The following is a 24,939-nucleotide window of genomic DNA, read 5'->3' as shown; positions in this document are numbered from 1 at the left end:
TACATTTGAGCTACATCTATTGTGCGATTCATAAATGAGATGTTCACTCAAATTAGTTGGGTTTCTAATGTAATCTTTGTGCTCGATGTAATAACTCAGAATATTGGATTGAATACTGAAAATATATTTTGGCAAAAGTTCTAAGTAATCTTCATTATATTTCGTTTGATAATATTCTTTCTTTATGTTCTGTATTGTGTTGTATGAATAACTAAGTAATATAAATATTTTTTTTCTATAAATATCGTGACGATTTTTTGAATGCTATCGTTTTCGTAAAAAAATCCACATACCGAACATTCAAAATCCGCATCCAACACATAAAAGAAACGCAACCAATAACGCACCAATAGAAAAAACTAACAAACACCAAATCCGGTGTAAACCGCATTTCGCTACCGGCCTGATCCAGTTCCAACCGGGGCGAACCGGTCCAAACCGGCTGTAACATAATAAAGGGCAATTGCTCGAACCATTCGTATCACGTACTACCTTCGGTCCAGACTTTGAATAGAAATTAGGCCATTGCTACACTGAATTTCATGGAACAAAGTAGAATTGGTTTCTGCCTCGCACCGTTTGCCTTTAAGATCGTAATCTAGTTGATAAAAAGATAATTGGGGTCGCGATTTAAGGTTATTGTTATTTGATGTTGTTTTGTTTTCGCTTTTATCCGTCCTTGTTTAATATCTGTGAGAGCTCTTAGACATTATACAGGACTATTTCGATGTAGTACTGTGATTAAGATTGTATTACAAATAAGTTGACGATTGTAGGTATAATCTCAATAGCACTTTTGCTAAATGAATCTTTTTAAACCAATCACATAGTATTATTTGTTACTGTCCTATGAAAGTTAACTTTTCCGTTCCGAATTTTAAGAGTGGTGTGTGAATTATCGTTTCTCATTTAAAGAAACGTACTTTAATTTTCATTTGTAAATTTTGTATAGAGATCTCTAATCAGAACAACAGATTCAATTCAAATATCTAGCAAAATGTTTATATGAATTTGATTTCAAAGCAATTATCTGTCAATCCACCTAATGTCTATTTTGAAGACGCCATTTCAGGCACAGCTCTTAACACACTAAACCTTTGCTTTTATACATCCTTGCGGAGCAAATCACCTTTTACCTTCCAACCCATTTTTCAAAACATAGTAAACACCAGGTAAATAAAACATTCTCCCAACGATAAACAATCTAGCGACAAAGTAGCTATTACTTTGTAACTTTACAGCGAACGGAAAAGTAAATCCACGAGATTTAAAATTGCTTCACAGATCATTCTAGAAGCTTCAAAGTAGAGAACTCGGTAACGCAAACATCGCATTGGAAATACGAGAGCTGAGCATAAACACTGTTAAGTATGGAGGAAAGAGAAATTGCTTCGTCTCCTATTTCAGTTTGGTCTCCTGCAGTGCCAATATTTTTGGATAAAAGGTTAGATTGCATAATAGGAAGTGTTTAGAGCATTAACAATTTGCGTGCATACCAAGCTCTGTATAGAACTAAACAATAGTTAGAGAAAGTTATCTATATACTTTCGGTTTTAAAGATAATCTTATGTTTTCGATGTAGTAATTGATTCCTCCTTTGAATTTTATTTAAATCGGTGTAGCTGTATGTACTCGTAGTTTAGCTTTGAAAGCGTAAAATTTAGAAATAATCAATGACATTTGGTGTGATTCGACATCAATCCACACATTATTCTTCCTGTATAATTCAGTCATGTGTTACTAGCTGACACTATGTCCGTGTAAATAAGTTATACAGGCATACATCTATAGCTGATAGCAAATAACTGGCGCTCCAGAGATAATAAGGCTTTTATAAACGAACAAAAAAAAAACAATCGTCCAAACGACAAATCGGCAAACCTAAAAAAAACGTACCAACAAAATACAGCACTTATTTCACAAAGTTTGCCGCCTCCTTCCATTCGCACTCTCACGTTTCCATTCCGCTTATCTGTCTCAGATATCGCCAAGTATTTTGCTTTTTTACATTGCTTTATTTCTTGTGTCGTGATTTTAATGAAGTTGTCGTTAAGTCATCTTGTTTCTTTAGATAATCGCGGATTCTTTGTCGAACGTGTTGCGATTGAACTTGTATGGGAATTGTTTTTGAATTGCTCGAGAATGTTTGATGTGGTTGTTATGTTTTTCTGATTTTTAACATAAGTAGTAATAGCAGTAATCTCGATGAAAATTCGATTTATTGTGAGTATTTTTCTTTTATCTGTAACATTATTTAGCTATATGATAAGATGTATGGATGTGAGTTAGGCAAAGGAAGTTTGTAAGCATTGTATGTGATATAATGTATGTATGTAAGTGTTTTTGCCTGCTAAAATCTGTAAAATTTCAACCTAAAAGCAGTCAAACGAGGCACTTTACACAAACAAGAAGGTTTTCTTTATCAGTGTGAAAATGTTGCGTAGTTTTTGACTTCAAATAGTCTCTGGGTGGTCGAAATCTGATACAATGTTCCTTAGAAAATATCTGTTGAAAAACATAATAACCTCCTATTTTTATTTCACACAAATCAATATAATCACAAATATTATGTTACAACCTACATATTATACTACAACCGAAACTCCAAATCCCTAAAACTGTAATATAGGGCACGATTTCTACAAAAATAACCCTCTCCCTAATCTCAAAATAAACATGTCAATTTTACAAGAAACTAGTAGATAAGTAAATCCTAATTTCAAAAGAACCGGTTGTTGGTATAGCGGGAATCGAACCGGGGACCTTATTGATCCGACGGTAATGCTACATAATCTACTTAGACCATCTTCGGCAGTAAGCATGAGTGACGCGGATTATAAGACTGTGACGTCACAGTACACTGTTGTGTAATAGTTACGTTAGAAGTGAAGATTTGAAATGTAGGATGAGTTGACAGTGAATTAAATATGACTGCTTAACATTTTGTCTTCTTAATTTAGTTAATCCGTGATTTTGTTTTTTGTTAGTAAATTAAGCTACTGTATCGTTTGTATCGCAGTTACAAAATTGTGATATATTATTGAATTGCCTCTATGACAAACGCCTATAACAATTAATTCAGTACCACGATTCTCTAGTTTACTCTACCACTGTTGCATACCGACAACCGACTAGCTATAGAAAAAAAATACAGTAAAATCTGTTAAGCGTCTCTACCGGGCTCTACAAAATTACGCTACTGTATTGCAGCTACAAAATTGTGATCTAGAATTAGGTACTTTGTCAAAATGCACATTTCGGTAATGTCCCGGGATATGACAGAACGCTTGATATATGCGGTAATAATCCTAATAACTTATAACTAATACCTATCTACTCCAAAAGCAAATCAAAGGCAGGCGATACCCATAATAATATTAATATTATAAATGCGAAAGTAACTCTGTCTGTCTGTCTGTCTGCTACTCAATCACGCCTAAACTACTGAACCAATTTGCATGAAATTTGGTATGGCGATATTTTGATATCCGAGAAAAGACATAGGCTATATATCATCACGCTACGACCAAAAGGAGCAGAGTACTAGTAATTAATGTTACAAAAGCGGGGAAAAATTTCACCCAATCTCTCTTATTGGACGCAAGCGAAGTTGCGCGGGTCAGCTAGTTCATTATAAATAACCTACCAAACAAAAAACAAACAGTACAATCACAACCAATACCCAAAATAACAGATCGAAATCTTTTAAACATTCATCGCACAATAGCTACAGTATCGGAAATCCGTAAAACCACACGGTTTACAGAGTACACTCATGGTGAATTATTGAATGGACCGCCTCTATATATGACGGGAACAATGACGGACAGATAATTAGCAAATGGAGATAGTATAGATAGTATTGAATGTAATGGATACGGTTCTCCCATGCGGCACGTCAAATCATGACAATCAATCTGAATATTTGTAAAGCTATTTGATATGACCGTTATGGAAAACGTTTATTGAAGTATTTCTACGAAATAATTATTATATTTTGAGTACATAATTTTCGCTTGCCCCTAATAAAAGGATGTGTTATTTATTTTCAACTAAAAACCATTGCAACAACATCCTTTCCCAGCATTCAATATAGGTAAGTATACTGCTGCTAAAAGGTCTTCTCACGGAATGAAGAACGAACTTTGCCTAGATTACACCGCGTTAACTAACTGCAGGACATTGCATTATCAAGAACTGCTATAAAGAACTCTTGACGGCGACAACAAGAACTTACTTATTCAAAAATATCATACACATCATTTAAAAATATTGTCAGCGCTTTGCGATGGCCTCAAACTATCCACCCCTTACCACCGAGAACACACTCAAAGACATAATATTATATTTATAAAATGTAAGTAATACATTTTTATTTCCAAGAACTGAATACAATTCGAATCCATGAATACGCAGAATACTCACGTATAACGTATACACTAAATGATATATAAATAGTTTAACCACAAACCATTGTAACGGGCTCGCAACATAATGCTACTTCAACTGGTATTAGTACTAATGCACATAGATTTGATCAAAGCTAACCATCACGATTACTATATGGTTCTGCTGACGCTAGTCTATTTGGTATTGTGTTGATGGAGCAGCAACACAAACTGTCATATTGTTCAAATTGAAGGTAAAGGATCTATATTTTAAGTTGTCATAATAAAATTAAGGGGGCCATATGATTTTAACTTGATGTACTTTAATTTCTCAGCAACTTTTTCTGTTAACATGCAAAGATAATGAAACTATGCCAAAACGTCTAGCATGGCCATAAAAACACATAGCTACTTAATTTTCCTTAACATATTACTCACAAATTACTAAAGTCGCCACCACTGCACCGGTACTTATACGATAAACAGAATGAAAGAAAAAAACACCGTACAACTCACTAAATTGCTAAACATTACAATTTCGTTTTGTGTTTCTACAATGATTTAGCATCGTCCATTTATTTATCAAAATCAGCTTTATTTCATCTGACCCAAACATTTTTAAAAGCATCCGTGCGGTATTTATTTATAATCTAATCCGAGTCCGCCCAATGGCGCCCAGGCTGAGCTTGCCATCAATAATTCATGGTGCAATGTGAATTATGGTTGCGACGATCTCGAAGGATTTCCTCTCGCTTTCGTTCCAGATCCTTCGTCTCGGCTCCATTGCGTGCGAAATACTGTTGCTTTCAAATGACTCTTCATACTTGAGAATGGAGAATACAATAAGAATGCTTAAACATTCTGCATAGGTATTGCGGAATTTGTACAAAATGAAAAAACGAATCTTGCTGCGAAAAATAAAGCAGCTAAAACGTCGTCCTTCATTACTAAAGAAAAGAAAATTTTGCATTAACGAAATTAAATTGTAATTTAGGAATAAGTTCCGTTTCCATTGTCATTTTGGAAGTTTTTGAAATCCAAAACAAGCCAAGACAACCTTTTATACAAACCGTTACTCATAGTGAGACCCTTTTCACACGTTATATTAGTGGCCCGCGGCTTAATCCTCTTGGACTGGGGATAACACCTTCAAGGTATCAGTAAATATTTAATAGATACACGGCTTTCTATACATTTATAATAAAGGTGAAAAGAAATTCGGGAGTGAATAAGTGATCGTTGATACGTTTGCCTTTTTGTGTCTTTTTTCGAAGGGCATTGTACTGAACGACATCAAGTAGGCCTTTGTTGATTAGGAAATTAAATATACATTGAATTTGTTGGGGTGCTGATGTACGAAGCCGGTCAGTGTGCCATGGAAGTGTTTGGAAAGTGTGCTAGAGGAAAATTGGGTTGGAATTAGTAGGAAATAATTTTCATACTACTTAACTAATACTTGGATAGATAAACAATTTGTAACCTAATCTCTTGTCGATAGTTTGGCATAAAAATCTAAGGCATTCGCTTTACCAGGAACTTCTAAAATGCTATAATATTCTTTATTGACAAAGCAGTAAATGTTTCCATAACCATAGTGGGTATATTTTCTACCTTTGGTTATAATAAACAAGAAGTAAAAAATATATTTTTTTATAATTAAATCATTCCCAACAATCTCCTATAATAAATTCCATTGATCTTCGTAAGCTGTATAACTGGTATCTTCTTCTTCTCATCAGAGAATTCTCCCGAGGAGTCCAAATGGTCTCCGTCAGGGGAAGGTGCTTGTAACAGTCTGAGAGCTTCACCCTCATCTAGTTCAGATTTAGCTGCCTCGTTCACTGCTTCATTGGCTGCTTGGTTAGCTGCTGCTACTAGCTGAGCTACTTTGTCTTGAGTCTCCTCTGGCAGACTAAAAACATAGGTAATGTACATATATTAAATTGTCTTTCTCATTGCAACTTTGACTACCTATAAAAAAAATAACATTTGAGTTAATAAATTAATAAAGGAAGCATTTTTGAGAGATGTAATTTTTGTCTGGATATTAGGTATACATAAAATGTAAAAACTTATTTTATGAAACTAAAAAATATATTTTTTGTTAGATGAATGATGTTAATGAAATGGAGTTTAGATTGTCAATTTTGGAACCAAATTAAAATGTACATTTACATACATAAATGTACATCGAAAGAGACATGGAATTAGATTATCATATTCATGACTGAAGTTATTCGAGATAGTTTAACTATTGCAATAACTGATGACCATGATCGACTTTTGTTTATGCATAGTGATATAAGTAGGTATAATCAGTTGTCATATAAAATACATACCTTTTATATCTTTCACTAGCCCGTTCACTATTCAACTTCTCCACCATAGCTTTCTTCTGATTCCTAATTTCATTCATGAAATGTGCAGCCGCTTTCGCAGCGAAATCTTTAGCTAAAATCTTTATATAATCATCAGACATCACTCCGTCAAATGTTTGCATCACTTGTTCCGGCGTTAGTTTTAATAGAAATTGTTTATTCTTTTCCTGGTTTGATAATTTCGAGAATATTAATATTAGTATTATTTTTCCTATCATTGTTGCCTACATAGTGGTCTTTGTCTGGTTTCTTTTGTATTAAGATTATGAGTTTTACTGTGTAAGGTCACAGTTGATTGATTTATAATTTAACTGTTGTTATGGCTAAAGCGAAATGTGTTGACTTTCTTAAATGAGTATTGTTGTATTGGGTAACCGTAAGATGGAAGTTCTTAATTCACATTACAAAACGTTTTTTATCAAAAACGTTTTGTCTAAAATGTTTTGTCAAATGGTATTATCATACCATTTGATGTATTAAAGATTGTTACCAGTCCCGCATTTTTTAAACATCTTCGTTTATATTTTTTCACTCTGAATAAATTCAATTAAATTCTGCCTCATAATATAATACTATTCTGCCTATACCTTTAGGTAGTTCAGGCGTGGTGTCTGTCTATCAGGCAATTCAAAAATATTTTCTTTGAGAAATTGTACAGTTGTTTTCAATTCTGTTTACTCCAATTGTAAGACTAATTATTAAATTGTAATTATTAGGTCAATTAACAGTAAGTTATATACCACATATCGGTATAAGATGATCAGTAATTGGATGGATCAGTTGACGGAGCATAATACTATTAATTTAGTGCCTGAGAGACTCCGTCATGGCTATGTAATACACTTATCGTAAATAGATACTTCAGTTATAGGAGATTTTAATATACCAGTAGTTAGAAGAAAGGAAACTGTAAATAGATTTGTATGAATGACATAAATTACTAATGATAATACTACAATACCATAAGTACAGCTTAAATTAGAAGATAGGTGAAATAATGTTTACATAATATTATAATGAAACAGGTCTTAAAGACGATTGAAAATTAGTCTATCAGTATGAATGTCGTAATGATTGGTATTTATTTTTACATTGCAATAGATACACAAATGCACATATAGTAAAGGTTCAAGAAAAATCGTATTAGAACCAAATTTGCACATGTTTGTTTAAAACTGATACTAAAAATAAGAACTACCATCTACCAATAACCTACTCAATGCAAATAACATGAAAATATGATCTATTAATAAGGAACTAATTACTTTCAGATACAATTACATAGAAACCCTGGCCTAAAAGAATTCCACCCACACAGCAATATGTAAGTCGTCCCGTATCGGGTCAATTATGAAACCCTTTAATATCGGGAGCGTATCCCGTGAGACCGGTACACAATTACACGCAATCACACTAATAGTAATAGATATTGTTGTAGATATCGATTTGGAACAATTAATGCTTAATAAAATACTTCCTGTGACTTGCTATTCGAAATTAAGTAGTATAATAATAGATTTTTTCAATGATTAATGAATTTGTTTCCAGTTCAGGAGGGACCTGAACTTAATGTTTTTAAACTCTCGCGACTAGTACACATAATATATTATAATGCAACGGGTCTTATACGCGATTGAAAATTTAAAGGTTAGGATACCTTATTTGCTGCCCGACGTTTCGATCGCATTACAACGACCGTGGTCACGAGCTGACTGTGACAGTCAGCTCGTGACCACGGTCGTTGTAATGCGATCGAAAACATAGAAGTCTTACTGCCTTATATATGTTACAATAGGGTAGTTAAATGGCTTTACGAAAAATTGTTAAAAACTTGTACTTACTCAAAAATAGTTCATGTACTTATTTGTACTCAATATATCTCAACGGAACATGTGACATGTCTCTGTGTCGTATTTCTTGTAGTCAGTAAGACATTTGTGACATTTCACCCTAGTATAGGATTCCATGGTGAAGCAAGTCTGATCGATAGTCCACATAATCCATGGCGTGTCTTCAATTATTAACAGTGCCCGCCTCACTGAGACCTGCATTATTAATAACAACGTTATACCCAACTGATTTCTGTTTGTTTGTCTTTATTAATAGGTCTATTGTTTTCTTGTTTAGTTTAGGTAGGCAGTGGTTGTGAGTAAGTATTTTGATTAAATTGTAAAATCATGGTGAGAAAACCTGGAAGAAGGTAACTGTACCAATTCTACGTTTTCAATACCGTTTTATTGACTTACATAGTGGCTTTAAAATATTGTAAAGAAGCGTTTGATTGCGAATAAAAGGCCAACCATCCTAAAACATGTCCCAACGAAACTTGAATAACTAACGCAAACTTTTATGAACTTATGCACTACAACGAGTAAATGTAAAAGTTTATCTAAAGGTTACACTACGAAAGCCTTGTGATATGTGAAAATATCCAAAATCTAGTCTACTCTCCACAATGGATCTCTGATAAAAGATCTCAGAGAAAAAGGATTTCTAACAAGTTAAACCTCATTTTATTAATTTTTTTTTTTCGTCAAAGATGAATTAATCTAGATCACAACAGTCATTTATTCTAAAACTACCATTTCTACCATTACGAACCAATGATCTCCCTTAAACACAAATAACCTACATTCACATAGAACTACAATGTAAAGTCCAGCTTTTCAAACAGTAACAATGTATGTAATCACCCGGATATAGCCTCACTGCCTCAAGGATAAACAATCCAGCAGTTTTTATTACAACTAATACTCGTTATACGAAATACCTTATACATTGTATAGTTACAGTATACTGTGAGGAATTCTTTAAGAGGTTTCAGTAGGAAAATGTATTTGTAAAATGTTGAAATTAGTTAGATAGTAGCAAGGACCTTTGGTAGAGATTTATTTTTGGTAGAAAGGTAGACTGTTGCATAATAATAATAGTTTACATGCTTCTTGAGGACATCTATGCATTAATACAGACATACATACAAAAAATCACGACTTCTTCGCAAAGGTGTAAGTTGGTACAGTCCTTACAAACTTTTTTGTTTCATTCAGATAAGCATAAATCACACCAAATAAATTAATAGCAATGCAATCATTGCGAAAAATTTGTTCAAATAATTATGATAGTCAGTTTCAGATTTTGACATAATTTGAAAAGGCTCACAAAGAATTGCGGGACAACAAACAACCAAAGTCGTCCAAACTTTATAATTAAATCCTGTACATAACTTTAAAATTGATTTAAAAACCTGGCTAATCCTATTAAATTATAACATCCCTTAATAATAAATATACAAAGCACATCCGTCATTATACAACACAAATTCACTCCAACCATAAAACTGGTCGCCTAAATTTTCTAATTCAACAATAAAAGCCTTAATTTGGTTGTAAATACATCAGGAGCGGAGGACGCGTGGAATTTGATTCAGCTATAGCAATAAAACGTTATGCGTTCTACGTAACATGCACCGCGTTATTTGATAGTGTGCTAATGTACTGTGCCCGTTTACATACGGTACGATAGTTTTGATCACGTTAGTCGCTAGTCGCGTTGGTGGTTTTTTTAGTTGGTGTTTGTTAAAATACCTTTTTTGGTGGTTTTGTACCCTAAGGGTACAAATGGGACCCTATTACTTCGCTGTCTGTCATCAAGTTGCATCTTATGAACCGTAATACTTATACGAGGTGATGAGGTTGACACTTTAACAATAAATCTTAAAAACAAACGTATTGTTTATGCAGTTTTTATAAATAATGGATTCTCTTAACATGACATTTTGAAGTTTCTCTACGACACTTACTATTATTTATATAGCCATGGCATAACTACTTGAAGAAATTGCGGTACTATAATGTTAGAAAATTTGCGATTGCAATCACACCGTATTATGCGTGTTGGCGAGTTTCGGCGTTAGTACACAGTAACTATCTTTGATGACCTTTCAGTATCAAAAGTATTTTTAGCGATAGCTTGACGTAAGAATTAATAATGAAGCAATTATATTTGAAGCATCGCGTCGTAAGTCGAATGTATCATCGACTTACCCAAAAGTACGTTCCAGAAGTGAAGTGTTATAATCTCTGGAAACCAAACGTTAGGTTACAAGCATAATTGGTTACTTAATACAATATGGCCTTTATTAATGACCACACATATAATTATTAAACCACAGACGTACATACAACGGACACGCACACAGCCCGTCAATGCTTGTCGCCGACTAGTGCTAATAAAAGTTAATGAGTGAGTCCGATTGTCGGCGACATCCCAACATGTGTCTACACCCACCGACGTACAACGCAAATTGATAATATACTACAAGCCATTTTGACACTTATTACTTACATTTTAGAGGTGAAAGTCCTGTGAGATGTTGATGTAATTAGTAACTGATAATGAGATCTAATTGGAATATTTTGGTGAATGATTTTAATTTGGGATTGTTTCTTGAACTAGTTAGTGGTAGTATTTGTTTGACTGATTGATTATGATAATAATAATACATTAAAAATTATGCAAAATGACGGTGAGCTATAGAAGCGATATGAATAAAGCTGTTAAACATGAATTAAGGAAAGTTTTTAGAAAAATTACTAATTTAAACATATTGAAAGAGATTGCGCCTGACCTCTTACTGGTCGTGCCGGTTCAGCCGTCTCACCGGGCTATGAGAGTAAAGGAAAAGAGAATGTACCTGTGTATTGTGCACACACTTGGACACTATAAACATAGTCCTGCACAGTTGGCTGGTTTCAATGAAGCTGGCCGCCGTAGCCGAATATCAGCCAAGACGACATTATAATGTCGGCTGATTACATCTGTGGTGTAAAGTAAACATAATTTAGGAAGCACTACCACTGCGCGGTCGGTAATTCGAGTCTCATACGAAAACAATATCTGCATGTTCTATAAATTCATTTCGCGACACAATATTTCCCTCTCTTTTAAACACCTTCACAACAATCTCTGCATCACTCTAAGGTAGATCGGCAGAAAATGCCCCTAGCATTAAGTCCGCCTTTATATAAAGTTTGAAATAAATAAATAAATATTTATTCTTACTTGTATATAAAAAAACAACCTTTTTTAAGTAAGAATTTGTATATAGCATTGTAGGCAAAGGCACACAATCCATGAGGCTGAAGGCTGAACGTAACACGTGCTATGTCTTGAGCGACGTATAATTTCATAGTTGCGATCGGCGGAGCGACGCGCGACACGTCGACAGCCGCTTCGGAGCGGTGACGACGGGGATGTTGTGCAGGCACTAAATATCAGATACGGCATTTGAAGACCTAAGTATGCCAGGAATCACAACACTAATTTAAGTATCATTCAGACTATCTTAAGGATATAACATTTTTCTTTATTAGTGCATAGGTATGTAGTTTCACGATAAGTGATGAACTCCGGCTTTGTACCACGATTTCAGGTCAGAATACATCAACCGTGAAAAATCTTTCTCTTTTCCATAACGCATTGAAAATGCTTAACTATATTTATGCTGTCGTTAATTTTACGAATATAGAATATGATTAAGTATCACATAACAAAAGTAATCAAACTCCTTACTGCTGTATCTGGGACCTGCGTTACCAGTGACCAACTTTAGCAAAATCTATGACATGGAATAATTATTGCACATAGCACGTCTGTGCCACATCCAATAATATTTTCAGCTCTATGACTCCCGCATGCCGAGTGCATTCCGTCGCGCAATGCAGACGCACGCCTCGTCGCCTCGCTTCCAAATTCAAACGGTTGACGTTCCAAATTGGAATTGTTTTTCATTTTTCGACTGTTAAGCGGCCGTTGTCTGCGGCCAGTGATTTCGCGTTCGAATAGCGCAACGGAATTAAAATTGGTACTTTGGAATTTTTGGACGATTCTTTTTACTTTTAGATTTTGACAAAGGTTGACTGGTTGTATTGGATGGAATGAAGTTCGTTCCGATAGTGCAATATTTACATTGCACTTCCGCGCAATAAACTTTTATGCGAGTGATGAAACTATCGTAAAATATTTTATTGAGAAATGGAATTTCAATTCCATATAAAAACAATGTTTACCAATAAACTCATAATATTACTGATAATTAACTGTAAAAAATCGAAAACAATAATTTAAACACTTGAAATAACATTTCCACAATATTTTAATAATATAAAAAAGAAACGTTCTCGAAAATTCACAAATCTAATATCGCAGATAAAAAAGTCACGAAGCATACGAATCACAAAATTAAATTCCAAATTTAATTTTACATCGTTCATAGAACATTTAACGCATACCGCGAAGGGCGATTGAAATAAAAAAGAAATTAAAAAATTTATTTTTATTACAATATCTGGCCTCCTTTTAATTCGAGTGTTTACTACTTTTTTAGTGCGCAGTTTTGGGGTAAAGGAGGTTTTAATGTAGTGTAGATAAGTTACGAAGTGAGTAAGTTGACTTTATGTGTTCCATGACTCATTTTCAGTCGTAACGGATTGAATGAATGATGCAACTGAACTCTACAATATGAAAAATGGCTGACGTATATACAATATGAGTAGTACTTAATAAATAAGGGCCTTGTGGTCTGTGTGTGTCTTCAAGAAGACTAGAAATTATAAGGTTATTTTTGAATTGCAATTTTAGATTTGAAAGCGAACAAGCTACATATGTGTAACCATTCTACTGGTAATAAAGTTAGTTTCAGGTATTTTACGTTTTTCTCTATGCTATCTCCCTAACCTAATAGTTTATCTAAAGCGCTTCTAACACAAATTGCCCTCTTCATGTCCATCGGATGTTAAAGACATGAAAACTAAGGGAATGAAAATGATTGATATAAAATATTCATAAGATCTTCATCATGGCTATTCAGCGGTGATAATGGACCGACGGACAAAAAGTTTCACAAAAACTAATTGATTCCCGCCATTCGTCTCCCCTACTTATGAACGGTGGGTTAAGTTGGAAGAAATTAGCGATTACTTGGTAGGAATTGAGGGATGTATTTAAGAAATAACCCTCTTGTTACGTCACAGACAATTTATTTACATAGCAGTTGATTATGAGGTCTTAAAATGGGTTAGATATATATCGTGCTTTATTTGACAAATGATCCAACACTCTTCTCCATACGTCCCACTAAAGGTGAAAGTTAGCTGTAAATTTAATGCTAAACTAGGCTAGCTACATAAGAGTGAATTATTATTTTCATTATAATTAGGATCCCAAAAATCACAAATAGTTCAAAGACTTTTAAAAAAAAAAACATTTTCCATTAATTATACAGCCAGTTCCTTTAAGACTTTTAAGAGTACTAGCTCTGTAAACAACTGTTAAACCCCTTTGTCCATCTCACCCGCTTCTCTTCCACTCCTCACACCACACTCATTCCTTGATGCGGAAGAAAAATGCTCCTCCTCGCGTTAAAGACACAAGAAAGCACTCAGTATACCGCGTTAAGTTATTAATGGATGAATATAAAACTCCCTGATCAACTGCCTTCTCATTCATTGAAACTTTCAAAGTTCTTGTAATTAACCAAATATTTTTGTTGGGAATTAAAATGTATTGCCAAAAAAATTGGCGAGGTATACCCGCCATTACCTAACTGACTCCGTTACGAAAACAAAGGATTGATTTTCAATTGAACATTGACCAGTTTTAAGATGAGGATGACGATGACGATACGTAGTAGAAAATCTGTCTGTGATCCTTAAATTCAAAAACAGTGAAGGTTCTAAGACCTTGTCTGACATGCACGCCACGAAAACCCTACAAAACAAAATTGGAAGTACGGTTTTGGTTCTGACACAAAAAAAAACTGCTTGTTGGTTCTACAGATACCGTTTTCAGATTTTATATTTTTACCTTGAATTGTATGTTTGTCCAAACAACATGAAAATATATAAAAAAACGTAAAAAATACAAGACTCGGAGGTAATTTACATAAACATCCTGTTTACAATATATCCCCCATCACACTTCGCATCTTCAAAAAATATCTTCGCATAAACTAAAGGTTCCATTATAGGAAATTAGAAATACACCCTAAGAAGAATGTTTTGGTCCCCTACAGTGCTGTCACAGTACATTATCGACGAACAAAAGAGAATCGCGGACGACGTCACATGTCACTGACATGCACAACCTAAGAACTAACTTAACAGTACATATTGCTATACTTGAAATCAACCTTAACACAACCACATAAGATTCAAATTATTTGAACGATCGACTTATGATGTGAGCGTAGAACAAAGTTACATTTGCAGTTGGTGAAGTAGACTTTGAGCCTTATGTAGTATGCGTAAGGTTTAAAGTAATTGTAGTTAAGTGAGTTTATATGAAAAGAGGGATAATCGATTGTATTGAGATCTTCCTCAGGAGCCTATGGGTGGTGGAACTTTCTGGAAGTCACTAAGTGAATTGCAAGAATAAAAATGTATGCTTACGTGTGGGATGTGATTTTTCATCTGTGGCTTTTTGTTAAGCGTGGATTTATCGTGAAGTTTCATAGTAGTATTGCAAGTCATTAAATGGTATCTTATTGTAATAAACTAAATCCCGGGATTTATAAGGAGTTCAGAAAACGATGATTTCAGACAGAAATGTATTTTGATGATCTGTGAAATCTATGCTAATTTCTTTATCGGTCATTTTCGCTTGGTGAATCGCTTGGCAATTATTTAAAAAACTGTTATGCGTATTATTTTGCCTTTAATCTTGCAACTGAATTTTCTAATTTTTTTCTAATTTTTTTTATTCATTTTCAGTGGCACCTTAAATTAGACATTAAAGCAAGCAAAATTTACATTTGTTTATGATGTATAAACAAACATAAATTAAGGCACAACAATATTTCTTAGACTCCCATCAAACAAAAAACAAAAATAAACGTTAATATAAAGTGTTGACAATTCACAAGACACACAGCGATATTGAAATCATCCACATAACCAAATATCCGGGGTATGTTTATTAACATCGTGTTGTCAAGGAAAACAATGCCTCCTTCTGCTCAGGACGAAAGAATAAAAAACCGGCCAAGTTCGAGTCGGACTGGCTCATGAAGGGTTCCGTACCAAAAAAATACGAAAAAAACACGTTTATTGTATAGAGGCTGTATAAGACCCGCCTAAAATGTTTTTATTTTTATTTATAGTATTTGTTGTTATACCGGCAACGGAAATACATAATTTGTGAAAATTTCAGCTTCCTGACGGTTACGGTTTATGAGATACAGCCTGGTGACAGACGGACAGACATCGGAGGCTTAGTATTAGTAATAGGGTTCCGCTTTTACCCCTTGGGTGCTGAACCCCTAAAATTAACAAATTGTATTTATATTAATATTTGTCTTATAATTTTCCTGTTTCAGTCATGTTTTGATGTTGTGTTTATAGAAACGTGTTTTTTATTCTAATTAAGTTAATGTAGTATTTTTTGTTTTATTAGAAGGTTTTGTTTTTAAAATGATAGACAACTCGTTTATTTATTTACTATTATTTCCTACGAGTAGTCGTTCTCATTGTTGGTACTTTTGATTGAAAAGAGAGGCTGTAAGTTTCTTGTTAGCTGTTCTTATTATGATAGTCAAATCTACCACTGGGTTTGACCATCGTAGGTGACAATTTGATCATAATGAGTAAATTACTCAATTTTAATTTTGCTACGTCTACATTTTCAAATATCGAAAAGCCTTTCTTATACTAATTGAATATACTTAAGTTGTTCCTCTCTTAAATATAAATGGTTAATGCACCTTATTCAATTCTTGCACAGTTAATTTGAAAATCAGCAAAATTCGCCAAAATTCAGCTTTCAGGTACTTTATATACTACAAAAATAAAGTTTCAGGATTAAAAACGTTACAAAAATACAAAGAATCTCATTGGAAGTGTTCAATATGTTAATAGGTTTACAAACAGCGTACTTAAGCAAGTGTTGGGAGTTACTTAAGCGTTTCCGAATCAACGGATTTTGTTCAAACTTCGCCTAAGTACTGAGGGGAAACTTTACACTTAAAGCGTCTATAGATGATGCCTTTTGATATAATGTTTGAGAATTTTGCACGAAGATACGAATCGCTTGAAGAAAGTTTCGTTTTAAGGGTGAATTACCTGATTGATAAGACTACTGAAAGGTGTTTTGAAGTGAAAATGAAATTCGTAAGGTTTATTATTTGGATGAAGAACGGGAATTATTTAGAAATTTCGAGAAACTCAATGTATTCTTCTATTTGTACATCCAAAATTGACAGAGGTACTAACAGTACAAGGATTCTGCCACACTTTTCCGTGACTATCGAGGCAGATAATAATTAGTATTTACCGTATCCACCATCACGACAGATGCTTAGTTATAAGTGTCAACCGTATTTTTTTTGACAAATTTTAACTAGCTTTACTAGTTTATTTAACAAAGTTTTTACCCTAGGTTTTTTTTCACCAAAAAAAAAGAAACATTTTCCAACACTCCCCAATTTCCAATTCAACGCTTCTAAGCCCAACCAAAAAAACAAACACACACATACACACACACACACACACACACACACACATACAAACTTTCATGAGAATAAACAAATACTCTACACACACACACACACAGAAAATTCAAAAAGTGTTGTATTGCAGTTATGACGTGAGAACTTGTTGCGTTTAATATCGCACCTGGCTGGCTTCTTATTGAGTGCTCGTTGCGCGGCCGCCTGACAAATTGCCAGTGTCGCCGGATCGTGACGTCATCGTACTGTAATACACTGCCGGATTATGAGCTACTTCACTTGAGGATGCTTCACTTTGTAATATGTTGCTTTTATATTAGACTGGTTTGTTTATGTTTTCTTTTGATTTATTACGAATTAATCAATTTTCTAAGGCCTAACGAAAGGTTTCTATTATCTACTTATGAGTTTTGTACGATGTGTCACTTCAAGTCAGTCAGTGTCAGTTCAAGTAAAGATCTTTGTCTTACTTCTTTCCATCATTGCATATTCAGCTATTGAGGAAGAACTGCACTTGATATAAAGTTGCAGTCAACTAGAAAGGTATGCTCAAATTTTCTTCGAATTTTCAAGAACTACAAATGTCATCGTAGGGACAGGTTCATTGGAAAAAACAATTACAATTATTTTATTCTCATTTCAATTGCTTTCACAAAAAACCCTTTTAAATATTTAGTTTTCTACAAAGGAGAGATACTACAACGAGACAATAATTAGCACTTGCAAAAAAATAACAGATTAAAGTTAAAAAGTTCTTTTAATTAATTCCTTATACCAATAATCAGTCTTTTAATTTTTATTTGGACCCCTTTAACTCTTTGAAGAGCTCCCGGTTTTAATTGCTTCGTCTAAAAAATAAAAGGAATATCCGTTCTTACTAAACAGTAGAGCCTCATTATTAGCGGAGTGTTATAAGCGACAAAGTTCTACTTGTAGATTGTGTTACTATTCAATTCTATTCAAATAATTTATTTCGGACGTAAAATACATACATGTTAGCATTTCAAAAAAACTTATTAACTGTGTCAGTAAATACTCATATTTTGCGTTTTGAGATATTTTTTAGCTTAGGTTATAAATCGATGTAAAATTAAGGGTGTTAAATAAAGTACTCAAAATACTTTCCAATTTTGAGTAAACTGATGACAGATAAGATGGTCTTCATATTGCGAATAACCAGAGGTGAAAAAAATATATTTGTTGGTTTTGTGAAATATCAAATATCAAAAAAATATAGGCTAGTACGTTGCATTAAAAATCATAATTATGATTGAGTGTACACACAACTAATTACTCATTAGTATAATCATTACCGTCCATCTGAACATAAAATTCAAAGAAAATTACAATTTTGTGACTACGATGCCCGCTTTCACTGCGACCATCCACCATTCTGTAGATAATGATGCTTCGGCTGCACTCGTCCCTAACGACCTTTATATTATTTAGTCCAGCCCTTTCCTTGTTTAATTAATTGACGGGAAACGCGTTTTTAATTTTGACTTATTCCTTAAAAGTAGGTTACCTCAGGATTGAGTTGTATAGGTTAATGATCGCATCGATTTTCCTTCAATATTTTTTTCTCTTTTATTTCTTTTTCTTTCCTGATATCTTCGTAATTTGGGTCAGTTGTTCGGAGACCTCGTTTTCAATTGACATTACGTGCTGCGGTGTTTTTTACATTTTGGAGTAGGTTACGCAAATTGATTTGCGTTTTGTGTATCGTGGGTTTAAGCTTCATTCAATTTAAAGAGGTACATTCTTTTTTTAGCCAATTTAACGTCAAGATACTACTTTAATGCTTATTTAATATCACTGATGTTTTTAAAAAATATCAGGTGTGCAAGTCTCAAGTCCCTCTCTTTTCCCTCTCATTCTCCGTAAAGATCTGTGACGATATTTTATATGTTCGGACATGCATAATTTCATACATAACATATACTTATTTATTTCATACACACATTACAGTTATTTGCTGCTGTAAATATTTATTTTAAATTAAAACTCCGTGTATTATTTAGAGTACCAGTGATATTCGTTTTTCTTTCCCAAAACAGCCTTTATATCTAAACCATAAATTCTAAGCGGATTTAAAAATGTAAGGAACAAACTAAGTGGCTACTCGTGCAAACAATTTTTATCTACGTTGGCAACTTTCCATACCGGCTACCTCACACTTTACTTAAGTCTAGCAGTAAATAGGCTGCAAATATTAGACCCTTTTAGAAATCCAGGTCTTTCATTTGTACCACCTTATATAAACTCTCAAGACACTCGTCAGTAATGAAGCATACGACACAGAAGATAGTTAGGACTAATTTATCTATGTTTTGTCTCTTTTGATCAGGTGCGAGACTATCCGACAATGATAGAGACAAAATATGGAGTAAACACTATGTTTATGCTACTATTATTAATAAGTTGCATGGGATGGGTTGGACTGCATACTATATACGTAACTTCAAATGTCTGTTTTCATGATTATGCATATAAATAGAAATGCTCCACAGATTTAATTTATTTGCAACATTTCATACGTATTCCTAGAAGTGGATTCTATTCTTCTACAACACAGATGTCATCCGTAGAAAAAGCCTTAGAAAAACCTTTACAAAATGTAAATGTATTTCAAGCCTGAATTTCAGCGAAGCAAACCACACACATTCATGAAAACTTGTCAAAGTAAATATTGTTTTACAACAAGACGCGTTAGTTCCCACATCACAGTAAATACTCGTATATTTCCCGTAAATAGGAAAATTTGAAGAGGTTTCCTTGCTTCGCGATATATTTAAAGGGTTGGGACGTCGCGGGAATTCCCGGAATCCCGCCGGGACTGCGGACGACGCAACTTATTCCGGGAAAATACGAAGCTGGAATATAAGTGACGTAACTTTAGTGGGAATTGTTTGATATTTCATAGAGGGGAATATTATATTGTGTTGCGTCTACTCGTATTTCTTTACAGTGTGTGCATTTAATAAGATTTTCCTGTATTTCAAGTTAGTTTTCCGCTTCTTTGCGGCGGTATATTCCGTTAAGAGAAAGATTGAAGAATATGGTTACTGTATCGTAGTATTTCTACAAAACTGAAAATAATCTGTATTTAAGTAATTTCACTTTACTTATTCCTTTTTACATAAAAAATAAAAACAATAATCCTTTTCTCGGGTAATAACAAACGTAACCTATCTCCTAGCCAGAATTCAACACAAACGATTAGGTAATTTAATGATAATATCTCAGACAAACAGGTTTCACATGATATTTGCAACTACATAAACAGTTATATAATAAACCAAATTACATAATCGCAATCCCAAATCCCTTTTCGAACACACACACACAAGTCCATGTGTAACTTCCGTAGGGCGCATCGGTGTGCATGGTGCATCAAAATTGGTAGCGGATGATACGGCCCAGTGGACAGGCGATATTATCTGAGCTCCTCAGTCGGTATACGATAGGTATACGATAGGGGCTGTTATTGTGGGGAATTGATTATGTAGTTAGGATTAGGTTGGTATTTGTTGCAAATTATAACTGCGTCTGTGGTTTGGATAATGTGAAATTAGTTTTCGACTGCACATCACAGATTTGATAGTGAAATCTAATAGGCAAACCAAAGAAGGATTCCTAAAGAAGCCCCTAAGAAGAGTTTGATTGTGGAACTAGAACTTTTTAATTAATTCAATTCTTATTAATGGGTTGAAGAAATTAATATACAATAATTCAATAAGTCATGTCTTTATTTATGCTAAAAATGCTGGCAATATAATGATTAATAGCGATGATAGTTTTTAAGAAACGTTTGAACATAAGAAAGCTTTATATGGTACACATAGCTGATCGCTACTCTACTAAATTTGATAGTGTTATGGTTTTGATGGACACATAAATCAAATATATTTGTATACATACAACCACTAACAAAAGTCGGTATAGTTATTACTTTCGTCAAATCGTCCTGGGTTTAAAGGTTATTTTTAATGTGACAACGTCACAACAACAACATATCGTTACAAGATAACCGGCCAATGACTAAATTCCCATAATACGTACACAAACTGCAGTCTGAAGCGTGTTCACGGTTGACGTGACAGTACAACGTGGCTACTGGCTACAATGCAAGTATCACTCAGTACGTAAACACTACGATTGATGGACGCTGCACAAAGACGACTGGCCTTCTGTAAGGTGAAGACGGAGTAGGCTGAGAGTAAGTCGCTTACAATCTGTATTTAAAGGTATGAATAATGACTGGGATTTTACAATCAAAGACAGAAGTATTATTATTACATATTATAACACGATTCATAACCAATTTTGCGGTCTTAATAATCAGAAACGGATTTGTCAAAGCATTTTTTATGTGATAAGAATAACAAATTCTTAGATGTATGCTCAAAATCATAGGTTTTGAATGAAATAGACCCAATTAAAAAGTTATGATCCTTGCTTTACTATAAAATTATTATTTTCAGCGGCTTATTTTTCCAGTCTGCTACAGACAGTACGCCTAATCAATCTAAACCCTAACAGGAGTTAAGGCAATATCGAGCGCTTTGTCTCTTCAATCCATCCCCTGTAATCTCAGGACTAATATGATTTTGATGTCGTGCGCTATTTGTAGGCTTTATGATTACATGACTACACGGTTCTATGTAGGAGAAGCTATTGAGTTAGAAATCGAGAAGGGTAAGAAATAGTAGCATACTAGATGTCATAATGTTTATTACAGCCGCATACAGAAAATTATGTGGTCTGGCACAATAAATTATTATTTATTTATAATTTATTTCTTACTATACTACGATTAATATTCCTACCTATTTTTTTAAATTTGACACAAATTATTATCAATATAAAATTGTAAGAAATAAATTGACACTTTAGAAAAGCAAGCCGTGAGTTTCTTACCCTTCCCAAAACGTTGAAAATACACATAATACTTGACTATTTCAAATACTATGTACAAAGTTTACGAAATCGAAAGAAACTTTTAATTTGAATTGACTTCCAAAATTATTCATAACACCCCTTCTATATACTCAGCCCGTATATGTACCCATTTGTAACTAAAAATACATACAACTTGACCTTGCCACATACAAAACAAAATCCGCACACATTATTGTCTTTTTTAACTCATCTATTACAAACAAACACAAAAGTCAAGTATAACCCTGAAACAAAATGATAATCCAATTTTCCAGCAAAATATCAAAACTGCAGTCTATTTCGAGCCACTAAGTGACACATTGATAGATCGCTAGCTGGCTCTTTGGCTTCAATCGATAGCGCGATTCTTGTGGTATCTAACAATAGTCTGTCTCTCGAGCTAGATTGAAGACCTGATGGGAAAAGAATTAGGAGGTTACGAAAGTGTTAGAGGATGTTAGAAGATTTACTGGGCAGTAATTGAGAGCTTTAATAATGAATTTTTTGCTTTGTCCTGACACTAAAAGCTGCCTGTGTTATATAATTTCGCATGCTATTTTATTTGTATTTAACGTGAAACTTACTGGATTGTTTGAAAAGTAGCTCTGTTAAGATACGAAATAATATACGCGTTGATCAACTGTAGAAATTATTTTTGCTAGTTTTGATAGACTGTAACACAATGTGGTTAACTTACGCAATGTATAGGATTTAACTACCGGCTACATGTATCCCTTCTTCAATCGTTTCTTAACTCTCAGTTTACAAACATCTTGTGCGTGCTACTTAGGCCTACCACTTACTCTTCAATAAACCCTTAATCAATTAAGTACTTCCATTTCATCCAACCCAACAGAAAAATTCATCACACTTAATACCCCTTCAAACAAAAAACATCGTCTATAAAATCGCAAAAGCGAGTACCATTGAGAACAACACTAGCGTTTCATTATTACTCGCAATGTCGCTATTCGCAGTTATATGAAAAAACAAAGTGTTTCCGAGTATAAATAAAAAGCCTACTACGTGCAATTTCATTCTCTCCGTAGTGAAATAAAAAATCTGGGTCAGGTAGGAAGGGTTGCACAACATTTAGTATAGGTTAGTGTATGTATCCAGATATAAAGTAATGCTAGAAGCGAAACTTTGACCATTGAACGTATTTTTTTTTTACTTAGGATTTTCTTAATGCGTAGTTTTTGAGACACGAGGTCGAAATCTTTCTAACGGTTTGTAGAGCCTACAGAAGACTGCTATAATGTTAGTTTAGTTGTTTTCTAAAACCGACTGAGTCAAGGATCCATTTTTACCTAATATTTTGTCTGGTTTCTGAATGTACACAAAACTATAATTTGCTTGTAATTTACACTCACACCAGTCAATACAACGACAGTCTTTACTTAAAATAGATTACCTAAAACGCTCAAGAAGCGCTCTCACGCCAGCGCTACTAAACGTCAATATAAGAACCAAATCAAAAAACGTATAACTTACTCCAAATCCTTTTGAAGTCTTTCATCTAATTCCGTCAGTTTCAGCGTCTGTACATCGCTGTAGTGAATGTAGGCTACCTGTCGACTATGCTGTTTGATGCGCCAACACTGCTGCACCGAGTTAACTCTATTCAAACTATGGTGCCCTGGTACTCGTTGAGGGGTAAATGGGAATTCTACTGACACAATATTTACTCATGTAGAAGGTTAATAGCATTATCAAGTAGGTGATTGATATATAGTAGGGATTTCTCTGAAGTGATATTAGTTTGTTAAACGATCATCACAAAGTTTGTGCCTATGTCGTGTTTCAATAAAATTATTCATATTTAAAGTGTACTTCGCGGCTGTTGCGTTCAAACAGTAGAAGTAAAAGCGGTCAATATCAACAGCAAAATATCATTTTAATAACTAAATGAATTTTAAACTCAAGCAGACATAAAAAAAACCTCAACAACTTCATCTATGAATACCATATACCACATACGAAAGAAAAAAAGTACTCAGTCAGGTTTTGAAAATTGAATAATGCATTAAAAAATCGAATGGTATGTATCTCAAATTATCAGTACCTGGATATTATCTCTACTATAATTAACAGTCTGCTCTATCTTATATAAGCAAATGTCTTTCAAGCAAGTTAAGCATGGTCACTTTCAGTGTTTCAGTTCTACATCACAGTCGTTACGTATTCAGTGCAGGTATTTGAGGTGCGGTGCAATTTGATGCAACGTCACGATGCGCCGACCTACCTTGTTATGACCCACTTACTAACTATCTTATTGCAGCTATGTACGCTAAAAATGTAGCATTAGAGGTCAGTCACCTCTTGTAGTGTGATTTTGGGTACTTTTGGCAGGGATTGATGCAAAAAAAGATAACTGTATTTTTCTTTTTTGTTGATTTAGGTCTTGTGGTAGCAAGTTAGAAAAAAAAATTGTCATCAAGTCACATACAAATTTAGTCTGTGCTATTTTCGGTAACGAATGACCAATATTGTATGGAGTATGTGTACTCGAAAGTTCAGACCCACGGTTTTATTTCATAAACACATTAAATTAAATCAACTATTAGTGCGAAACACATGAAAAGTTGAACAAATCTTCAAGATGACTACACTTACATGAAATTACCTAAAAAAACTTTTCTTGGATCTCTTTCTTCGCGACTTACTAATGAAACCGACCACAACTTCACACCCTACGTCAAATTAAATCCTTCATCTATCCCATAATACC

General features: G+C 33.9%; 2 protein-coding genes across 3 annotated transcripts in view; one reads left to right on the top strand and one right to left on the bottom strand.

The window, feature by feature from the left end:
• Ifrd1 (Interferon-related developmental regulator 1) overlaps nucleotides 1-24,939 on the top strand; it is a 255,557-nt gene that overhangs the window by 94,269 nt on the left and 136,349 nt on the right. The window lies entirely within an intron of this gene.
• Nucleotides 5,934-7,065, bottom strand: LOC142973397 (uncharacterized). Its single transcript, XM_076115066.1, has 2 exons — nucleotides 6,728-7,065; nucleotides 5,934-6,300 (listed from the first exon to the last, which is right to left on the bottom strand). Exons 1-2 carry the CDS (start codon nucleotides 6,982-6,984, stop codon nucleotides 6,045-6,047), a joined length of 513 nt encoding a protein of 170 aa, XP_075971181.1. The 5' UTR covers nucleotides 6,985-7,065; the 3' UTR covers nucleotides 5,934-6,044.

This window comes from Anticarsia gemmatalis, chromosome 5 (genome assembly GCF_050436995.1).
Source record: "Anticarsia gemmatalis isolate Benzon Research Colony breed Stoneville strain chromosome 5, ilAntGemm2 primary, whole genome shotgun sequence".
Classification (NCBI taxonomy): domain Eukaryota; kingdom Metazoa; phylum Arthropoda; class Insecta; order Lepidoptera; family Erebidae; genus Anticarsia; species Anticarsia gemmatalis.
This window is presented reverse-complemented; position numbering and strand designations above follow the sequence as displayed.

Bases quoted from the DNA above. Each gene is read 5' to 3' on its own strand.
- LOC142973397 (XM_076115066.1), bottom strand. From the start codon at position 6,984: ATGATAGGAAAAATAATACTAATATTAATATTCTCGAAATTATCAAAC. The intron at 6,301-6,727 runs GTATGTATTTTA...CTATGTTTTTAG, and splicing joins GCTAGTGAAAGATATAAAAG to TCTGCCAGAGGAGACTCAAG.